This window comes from Python bivittatus, unplaced genomic scaffold, assembly GCF_059951505.1.
Source record: "Python bivittatus isolate LINGU-HERP-01145 unplaced genomic scaffold, Pbiv_v1 ctg000020_np1212, whole genome shotgun sequence".
In the NCBI taxonomy this organism is placed as follows: Eukaryota; Metazoa; Chordata; class Lepidosauria; order Squamata; family Pythonidae; genus Python; species Python bivittatus.
The window spans coordinates 126,981,540-126,991,679 of record NW_028277030.1 but is presented as its reverse complement, the minus strand read 5'-3'; the positions used below and the strand labels follow the sequence as shown (position 1 = coordinate 126,991,679).

The following is a 10,140-nucleotide window of genomic DNA, read 5'->3' as shown; positions in this document are numbered from 1 at the left end:
CTGTTCAGGAGAGTGGCTCCGAGCCCCAACTGACCGTCTGCCCCTCCTTTCCTAGGAAGGGAGCTTCTCAGCCGCGGTGGCCCTGAGTGCCCCGGCGATGAACTGTGATCGGAAGAGAAGAGCGGGCAAAGAAGGGAGCAGCGCTGTGGCTGGTTCCGCCGTCCTGCTGGGCTCTTGCTCTCCGCTTGGCAAGAGCAGGAAGGAGTCGTAACAGCCTCTCCTGGGAGGCGCATTGGCCGCCTTGTCCTCTGGGCGCAGGGCAGGCGGGATTGGCGCGGATTGTTTGGCGCGGCCTCTTTTACAGACGCCTCCGCCCTCTTTCGGGGTATCCGGCGCAGGGCGGCCGAGCAGGTGAGTCCGACGGGGGAACCATCTTCACGGCTTTCCTTCAGGCTGCCCCGGGAGCCGAGGAGGGAGAAGCAGCCATGGTGGGGTACGGGGTTGCGACGGCTTCCCCTGTTGAGCCTCTTGGGCCGGGCAGCGGGTTTTAACTTCAAACTCGAACTGAGGATCTGGGTCCTGCAGCCCGCTGAGTCACAAAGGAGGCGTCCTCGCTCTTGCTTATTTTGCTAAACGAATTTAACCAGTATCCTTACGCGATGCTTGAGTATGTGATGTGAACCCAGACAGTTGGGTTAATGCCCTAAATCGCGTTCAATTTATTATTGCATTTGTATCCCCTCTTCCTTCTGGGAGTTTAAGATGAGTGATTTGGGGATCTCCGTTCATGTCATCTCCCCAACAACCCTGTGAGGTAGGTTAGTTTGAGTGTGATCAGTCCAAAGTCACCCACCCTCTGGTCTCCTCAGCCCAAGCCATATATTAGTTCTTACCTTAGCCGTGTGTTCATACATTGCACTAAACCATGGTTGAATCAATAAGCTATAGTTGGGTTCACAGTACACTGAATCATAAACTGTATAATTTATTATGTAGTAATATACTACAGTGGCTAGGTTTACCCATGTATTAAGTCATAATATGATTTTGATGACTCATTCAAAGCATTAAACATATTTTGGTGATAATAGAATTATTATTATTATTATTATATAGAAGAGATTTTGCATTCTGTCTAATAAATGTAAAATGGGTAGCCTCCTAAGTTTATAAAGAAGTTCCCAGAAAACCTTCTGCCTTTCTTCTAATTGCATGAGTTTAGGTTACAGTATGTGAGTGACCTGTGAAAAGAGCTTCATGATTCTGAAATGGCCACAATTGATGCACAAGATGTAACTGCAAAAGCCAACCTTCTCTCATCTCAGGGAAGGCCTTAGTTAATCATCAGGAGCAGGGGTCCAAATGGGAAGTGGTGAGCTGATGTTACAGAGACCCCTTTCTGCTTTCTCAAGACTTAAAGGCTCAGAGTGATCCCAGTTCACATTATTAGATGAAGGCCCAGTTACTTCTGTTGGCACTGTCCAGCTAGAGATTAATTCCTATTGAATCTGAGTGGTTTTGTTGGCCAGAGGTCATGAAAATTCTTCACAGTGGGCCTTTCAGATTTTAATGGCAATTGTCTTTTCTGTCTTTAATGTGATCAGATGCAATGAAGTGCAAAATAGCTCTTTTTTGCTGCTTGGATTACTACTGTGTAGAAGCAAACGTGAGCTCTTACTAGTGGTTGGACTCAAAATGGGTCTTCTGCCATTTCATCTCCATGAGCTCCTCAGTAAACCCAAGAGCAGCATTGGATCTATGAGAGGGGAAAGGTTACTCCAGTGTAATTTGGTCAAGCCCCTCAGCTTCCCTCTTATTCTAGTGGATGATCAGTCTCGACTGAACTGCCTATCAGATTCTTAGAAAACTCCTCAGGTGCCCTCTGAAAACCCAGGGGATCCATTAGGCACTTGGGGTGGACTGATCTGATAGGACCTTCACCCTTGTGAATAAAGGTTGTATGGCAAAACTCCTAAACAATGAAAGAGTGATCTGCCATGACAAGGGACAGTGTTCAATGCCCCCCACTTTCAGATCACATTATGCCTACCTTGAGACAAAAAACAGATCTAGTGTGAGATCTCTCATGTGCTGGGTGCTCAGTAAACTGGGTCAGGTCAATGATTGTCATGGTGATCATAAGCTCCTGGACTGTTCCAGGCCTTTCACTAGGTTGAGGTTCTTGAGCGCTATCAACTTGGGGAAATCTACTGCCACCCATTGAGCACCCATGACAGAGATGCCATTGTGGAAGGAAATTCCACAGCTTGACATGGTCAACACAATCATAAGCCTTTCTTTAATCAATGAAGCACAAATTGCCTTCTTTTTAGTATTCTTTGGCTTTCTTAATTTTACAGCATGTATCGGCAATTGTGTCTCTCATGTTCCTCAGCATTTTCTAAAGCCAGCTTCAACATCTGGTATCTCACTTGCCATGTAGAGCTCTAATCTGCCTTGGACGATCCTAAGCATTATTTTACTAGTATGTGAAATTAAGGATATTGTACAATAGTTTGTACATTTTGTTATGCTTCCTTTCTTTGGTATTAGTATGTAGGCTGGCCTCTTCCAGTCTGTGGAGTCCTTGGGGTTCTCCGAGCTTGGTTGTTTGCTTGCAAATGTTTCGTTACCTGGCTAGGTAACATCTTCAGTGCTAGATCAGGTAACATCTTCCAATCTGTTGGCCACTTGATGTTCTCCAGATTTGCTGGCATAGTTTGGTTAGAACCTTTACTGATTCCTCTTCTGTTGTTTGCCATATTTATGTAGATATTCCATCAATTCTTGTAGCCTTCTGACTTGGTAAAGACTGGAGTGGTGATGCTCATCTTCTGGTACTAGAGATTCCTGTAAGTTAGGAATGTCTTTTAAGATACCTTAGTATTGGCATCCCTACTATACAGAATGTCAATATACTCCTTCCATCTCTATTTGATCTTCTTTGAATCAGTTATTGTCTGTCCATTGGTGTACAAATATGAGATTGGAACCTCCTTCTGTGTTCATAGATTGTTTGGAAGATTGTCCTTGTTTTTCCATGTTTGTTTCCATTTTTTATCTCCTTACAGATGGCATACTGTTTCTTGTCTTTTCTAAGAGCTCTCTGAATTTTTAAGTACCTTCCTGTTAGTTTTTCTTGGGTTAGATTCTCTCTTTGCAGTTTTCACCATTTGTTCTGACATCGAGTTTGCTTTCTTCTGTTTCTTGATTTTTGGCAGTCTCTTTTTACATTCATTCTTAGCAACTACTTTGATTTTATTCCACAGTTTGTCTGGTTTCCCATCAGTGAAGTTCAGGACTTCAAAGTGTTTCCTGATGTTCTTGAAAATGGTGGGTATATTGAGATTATATTGAGCTTTTGTTCTTCTGCTGTAGCTTGACTTGGAACTTGCACATGAACAGTTCATGATCTATTCCTGTGATGGAATGGAATTATGAAGGCCAAGCTCAGGGAGATAGACATTTTCTTAGCTCGCCAGAACCATGTGGGAGGAACAAGAGGATGAGACTGGCACCTCCCTGAGGAATTCACATTGTTGTGGCTGGAGGACTTTGGGAACTGGGGTTTTAGTCTGGGAAAATTCTTGCTAGAGGTTGTAGCAAATAAACATAGCTGGACTGAATTGGCATTGTCTCTTGGAGTTCCTTGGGCTAGGCCTGGCATCAATCTTCCCAGACTAAAACTCCAGTTCCCAAAGTCCTCCAGCCACAACAGTGTGAATTCCTCAGGGAGGTGCCAGTCTCATCCTCTTGTTCCTCCCACGTGGTTCTGACGAGCTAAGAAAATGTTTATCTCCCTGAGCTTGGCCTTCATAATTCCATTCCATCACAATTCCACAGTCATGTTTGGTGTTATCACTAAGCTCTTCCACCTCTTTGTACCAATAATATAGTCAATTTGATTGCTGGGTAGTCCATGTGGTGAAGTCATAGATAGGTAGGTGGGTGGGTGTTTTGGTTGTTTGAAGACTGTTAGCAATGAAGAAATCATTGGATAGGGAGAAACCGATAAGCCACTTTCCTGCTTCATTACTGTTTCCTAAGCCATATAGCTCAATTATATTTTCCTCCTTACTGTTTCCAACTTTGGCATTCCAATCTCCAGTCACAAGCAGTATGTCTTGCTTATACATTCTATCAATTTCTGATTGAACTTGACCATCAAACTTGATAATCTCTTCTTCTGTATTAGAGCATAAATGATCATTTTAAAGGGTTGTCTGTGGAGTGTAATTGATATTATGCAGTTATTGACTACATTGCATCTAAGTACTATTTTTCCTATATCCTTCCTGACTAGGAAAGCAGTGCTGTTTCTTTTTTGTTTTTCATGTTCAGAGTACAGTGGTGAACAATGTGATCTTACTGAACGTGCCCAATACCAGTCCATTTCAGTTAACTTAAAATGTCAGTGTGTAGTTGTTTCATTTAATCTTTCACTGTGTTGAACTTTCCCATGTTCGTGCTTCTTACATTCCATTTCTGTCTTTGCATCTTTGCATTTTCTTTTCCTATGTGGCACCATCAGCAACTAGATGTCCTGAATACCTTTGTCTATCTCTGTCATAAACACCACTGAATATCCTCAGCTCTTCCTCAGTAGCATGTTGAGTGCCATCTGACCTGAGAGGCCAAGGCTCTATATTGTTAGTCACCTATCCAGGCAGATTTTTAGTAAAATACAGGAGTGGTTTACCATTGTCTTCTTCTATACAATGTGAAATGACACTTTTACTGTTGTTACTAAAGTGATCGTCCCATTCCAGCATTTTCCTATATTGCTGCTACCTGATACAGGTGTCTGCTTGCTTTCGCTGGGATGACCTTCATGCCTTGGGTGATCCTGCTGGGTATATATACTCTTGGCATAGCCTTCTGGTATTCTTAATATTTTCTGCATATGAATTTATTGCAGAGGCGCCTATTAGATATGTTTGTGTAGATTTATATTCTAGTGAGGTGTAACTTTTATTGAGATAATACACTGTTGTTTTCCTTATTCCTATTAATTTCATGGGATATGCCTCTTCATTTTCTCCTCCTCCTCCATTTTGTTAGGATGGATTTTCTAGAAGCCTATCCGGACAGATGTTCGGCTGTTGCGCTTGCAGCCAGAGAAGGCAGTATCAAACATCTGAAAAAACTGATCAAACAGGGATACAGCATTGATGTTCCTGATAACAGAGGTTGGATGGCTATTCATGAAGCTGCATTTCAAAACACAAATGAATGTCTAAAGCTTTTAATTCAAGCAGGTAAGGAGAAACATCAGCAATAGTGATATTTATATGCTTTCTGTTTCGGAGTAATGGGAATTTTCAGAGGCTCTAGTTTTTCTCAAGGATTTAGTTTCTTTAGAACAGAGGTTGATAGTCCAGAAGTTACATGAAGCTCCTAACACCTAACTCTTATACCATACTCTCACCAGCTTGAGCTACAGATACTCAAGGAGCAAAATGTCAACATTTGGCATCACAATTTTTGGATTTTTTCCCTATCCAAATAAGAAGCAAAACAGGTACATTGGGATTCCAGCATTGTATAATACATCTAATCCAAACTCCTCCAAAATCTGGCCAAATATTTTCCTCTCCCCCTCTAGTGTCGTCATTGCTACTATGATCCTTGGAGGCTGAAATAATGTGTGGTCTCTATTTTCATGATTGCCTTCCCCTGGTTTTAAAGGAGATCACTGCCACTTATTACAAATATATATAACATGAGGATAAAATTATGATTCACAGTATTAGCTCTCCAACTGACTCCTATTTCCCATCATATATCTAGTTAATGAAAAGTAGATAAATCGTATCTGCCAATTGCCTGTGTATCCCATTGGAAGGCATTATCATACCTCACCATCTCTTGACTCTCTTTGGCCAGGTCTTGAACTATTGTTTATAACATTCCTAGCAAGAGCTATACTTACTGAAATTTTCAAGTGAAGAATCACAGAGTTGAAAGGGTTCCTGTGAGGTCATCTTGGCAACACCCCAATCTTATAACAATGCAATAAGTCAAGGAAGGACAGTTTCTCTGTTCTTCAGTCAACTATCTTTTTTCAGGATAAGAGTTTTAAAAAGCAGAAAAAGTTAACATCTGTCTAGCAAGAAAAGTTTTACAAGTATAGTGTACCCCTGATGTATGTGTGTGTTTGTGTGTGTGTATTGACTTCAAGTCAGTTTTTGACTCCTGGCAACTACCTGGACTAGTCCCTGCAGTTTTCTTGGCAAGGTTTTTTAGAAGTGGTTTGCCATTGTCTCCTTCCTAGAGCTGAGAGAAAGCGACTGGCCCGAGGTCACGTAGCTGGCTTTGTGCCTAAGGTGGGACTAGAACTCACGGTCTCCCAATTTCTAGTCTGGTGCCTTAACTTCTATACCAAACTGGGTCTACCTCTAATGGCAGAGCTGAATAATGGGTATTCTTTCTCTTAAGAGGCAAATTAGCAATGATCCTCTGAATCCTCAAAATTAAGAAAGCAATTAGTGGGGGTAGCAGAATCACTAAATGACTGTGCTGCAAATCAGGAAATCTTGGTTTACATATCATCTCTTGACATAGTTTGCTCTAATTCTGCAGAAGAGAATTAACTTATGGAATTCATTACCATAAGATGTAGTGATGGTTATTAATTTAGATAGCTTTAAAAGGGAATTGGATCAATTCATGAAGGACAGATCTATAAGAGCTATTAGTCTTGAAGATTCGGTGTTACTTCTGAATTGTGCATAGCATGCCTCCGGATATCAGTTGCAGAGGAACAGTGGAAGAAAGAGATGTGTCTCCATCTTCTTGTAGGTACCTTGTAGACATCTGGTTTGTCACTGTGTGACATAGAATCCTGGACAAGATGGGTCCAAGGTGTAGAAACCAAGAGCACTGGAGTATGTGGGAACAAAGAGAATGCAGCAAAGGGAGCACATCAGCCCTAGGCCATCTTGCCACAATGTGATGTTACATGCAAATTGAACCTTTATTATATTAGTAAAATGAGTTCTGTTCTTCTCAGGCTCTTTTAAAAAACCAAGGTGTACAAGCAGATTCATTTTCTTCATGAGAGGATTCTTGACATAATGACTTTTTGCTAAATTTAAATTTAATAAATACTGAATAGGGGTAGGCAAACTTTTGTATCCTGGAAGCCATACTTTATTCCATCTTTGGGGATGCAAAAGTTGTGACTGATGGCATTATGGCACTAGAGTGGGAGGAACAAATTTGGCCTTCATTTTTTTTTTTTTAATTTGAGGAAATATTTACAAGGTATTTCAATGCCCCACACATGACTGAGAAAGAAAGAACTCTGGGAGCCATAAATGGAATGTTAGGGACTATGACTTGTCCACTCTTGATATCAAAGTCCAACATTGCATTATAGTTCAGTACCAGCTGTAAAATCAGTAATTTTAAGATTACATGATATTGCAGAAAAGAAAATAATTAAATAATAATTAATAAAAACAGCTAAAATGCAATCCAACTGCATCCTAAAATGGCACGGTAAGGGAATGCCTTGCAGTAAAGGACCGTCTTTACTTTCTCAAGGGAAAGCAGGCAGGACATAGTCTCTTGGGAGAGAGTTTCACAAAGTAGATACCTACAGACACCAAAAAAATGTTGCTCCTTTTTACAAATTTAGATTAGGCAGTAGAAAGTTGTCTTATACTAGGTCAGAGTGTTTGTCCAAGTGGCTTAGAATTTCCTCCTAGGAGCAACAGCAACTTATAATTCTTTTAGATAAAGATGTGAACTGAAACCTTTTACGTGAGAAACACCTGCTTTGCCAACATATTGTGATCCCATCTATTTATGTATATAGGTAGACTGCAGATAGGGAGGGGTGGGAAATGGCATTTTTGAATGCTTCCCTTAAAAAAAAAAAACTCCAACTCTTTCTTGTGTATTGTCTTCTACTTAGTGGAGAATGTATTTTTTTGTGTGTTCTGCAAGGAAGAGCACTCAAAATATTGACTCTCTGTTGCACCTTAAAGCACTAAAGCCCATTTTAGCATCCTATAATATTTTTCTCTGTTCTTTCTCTGTTTCTATTCTATTTCACATGCTGACAAATAATATTACTGATCCCACTTCAATATATGTAATTTTGGTGGAAAGTTTTGTAAGGTTATTTTCTATGTTATCATTTCCAGCACCCTCTGCTAATTACATAAGATCTAAAACATTTGAGGGTACTTGTCCACTACATCTTTCTGCAAGTAGGGGAAACCTGGAGTGTGCTGCTGTTCTCCTGGAATCTGGTGCAGATCCTAATGAGCTCACTAATGACGCCACCACACCTTTATTTCTAGGTGAGTATACTGTTACCAAACATTTAAGAGTTATGAGGGTAAATACTCCTCAAATTTAGATGTTCCAAATTTCTTTCTTTTATAACTTATCATCCTCACCTTAATTCTACTAGCTGTGTGCTCTGGCATAAACAAATGCAAATATAAAAATGACAAAAAAAATTCATTATTACTATATATTAATGCAAAGTTTCAGCTAGTCAGAATTCATGGTTCTTGAATATACTGCAATATAGCTATTATTGGATTACTTCCTTTATCAGTTTGCAGGGAATGTTTTTGCTTACAAAGGCAAATCCAACTATAACTTTGGTTATTTTAGAAAAGGCAAAGTCTGGTTTGAGTTGAACTCGGCAAGTACATGGACACATCTGTGCAGTTTTGTTGACAACATTATGGAAGTAGTTTTCCATTTCCCCCTTCAGGATTGTCCAGTGCTCTTCAGTTTAAAGTGTTGGGCAAGAGGTTCACAGCTGCTTCTATTTTAGAAAGGTTTTGCTGTACTTCTGTGGGTAAGATAATTCTGGATAGGTCATATGGCTTTGTATAACTGTTCATTCTTGAAAGTAAACTATATTTGACGCTTGGAACAGTTTTCAAAAGCAAGATTTGTGATTCAGTGCATATACATATGTTTTATGCTATGGTTCATCTTCTAAAAAAAACGAAAGGCTCACACAGGGTAGGAGCATCTGTAGCACTAGGACCATGGTAGAATGATTACGCAAAGTAAATGGCACTGTATATGTGGCCCAAGCTTTTTGGTTCTTTTCCTTGTGTTTTGACGGTTTCTAGCTCTTTTTCCCCCTTATTTTAATGATGATGAGCCTACTTTAGGGCTTAGATAATAATTTTTGGATGTTTCCTGCATGAGGGTGCCAGAACCAGTGCCATTGATTGTTGACAGTTGAAGAGTTCTGGATGCCACATAACATGGAGTGTATTAGACACTGACTTCATCCTTGTTTGAATTGGTACTGTCTCTTTCGGTTGATAAACTAGATGCTTATTTTGCTTTGAATTAAAAACAGGATAGATCATTTTCATCATATTTCAAGTAAGGGCTATTTCTTATTTTCCATACGTTGTTTAATACATCTATTGCCATTTTTCAGAGGGAAACTGCCTCCTTACAAAATCAGTTACCAGTTCCTTGTACAAATGGGCAAAATTCTGTTTTGTTTTTTTTTAGTTAAGTGCTTTGGAAGGGATGAAAAGGTGTCTCATTTAAGCTCTCAGGCCCATATACCAAGGTGTACTCCCACACACTATTGGAAGGGCACGTTTGTGAAACATTTGGAGAATTACTCGTAATTGAACATTAATCACAGGACTAATGGAAATAATGACAGTCTTTAAATGGGGAGGAACCAGTTGCTGAGAATGAGCCGGCAGATGTCAGTGTTATCCAAGGAGCAGCAAAATGCTGAATTTATTTTAAACAGCTTAGACTCAGTGTATTCTCTTATAAATTACAGCACTTGTTTCCAAGATTCAGTGATGCTTTTGCTAAGGAAGAAATTTGCTTGTGCAGAATCCTTTACTGGAAACTCAGAACTGTATAATAGGTCCCTGGATGGGTTGCAAAAATATCAGAATATCAGTAATAAGTAATGGGATAGGGGAATCACAAGGCTAGGGTTGAGAGTGATTATGTGCTGCTGGAAGAATAGAATTTATCCCAGTGAATCTCAGCCTGGTGGCTATCTCTGCATATGTTTGCAGAATGTGTTACATTTTCATTGGTTATCACTGACCTTTTGGCTGAAGAATCAGATTTATTGCAGAGAAGGAGACAAAGCCAAGGGTTTGGAGGCTGCCATGATTGAGAAAAGACTCTTGGTTGGCCGCACCAGTTTCAGAATGTAATAATTCTCCGCTTGTCAAT

The 10,140-nt window shown here is 40.1% G+C and overlaps 1 protein-coding gene across 6 annotated transcripts in view; it reads left to right on the top strand.

Moving 5' to 3' along the window:
• Positions 1-10,140, top strand: part of ASB3 (ankyrin repeat and SOCS box containing 3) — a 94,139-nt gene continuing 83,999 nt past the window's right edge. For 4 of the 6 annotated variants that reach the window (XR_015797612.1, XR_015797611.1, XR_015797613.1 and 1 more), the window contains exons 1-2: positions 4,964-5,198; positions 8,094-8,252. Coding sequence is in view for 3 of the 6 variants with exons in the window: in XM_088149273.1 (XP_088005399.1) it covers positions 4,964-5,198; positions 8,094-8,252 (394 nt within the window). In the remaining 3 variants the exon portion in view is untranslated. Of the gene's footprint in view, positions 352-3,209; positions 3,274-4,963; positions 5,199-8,093; positions 8,253-10,140 lie in introns of those variants that run through there. The other 2 variants (XM_025173895.2, XM_007439361.3) reach the window with 2 other exon arrangements.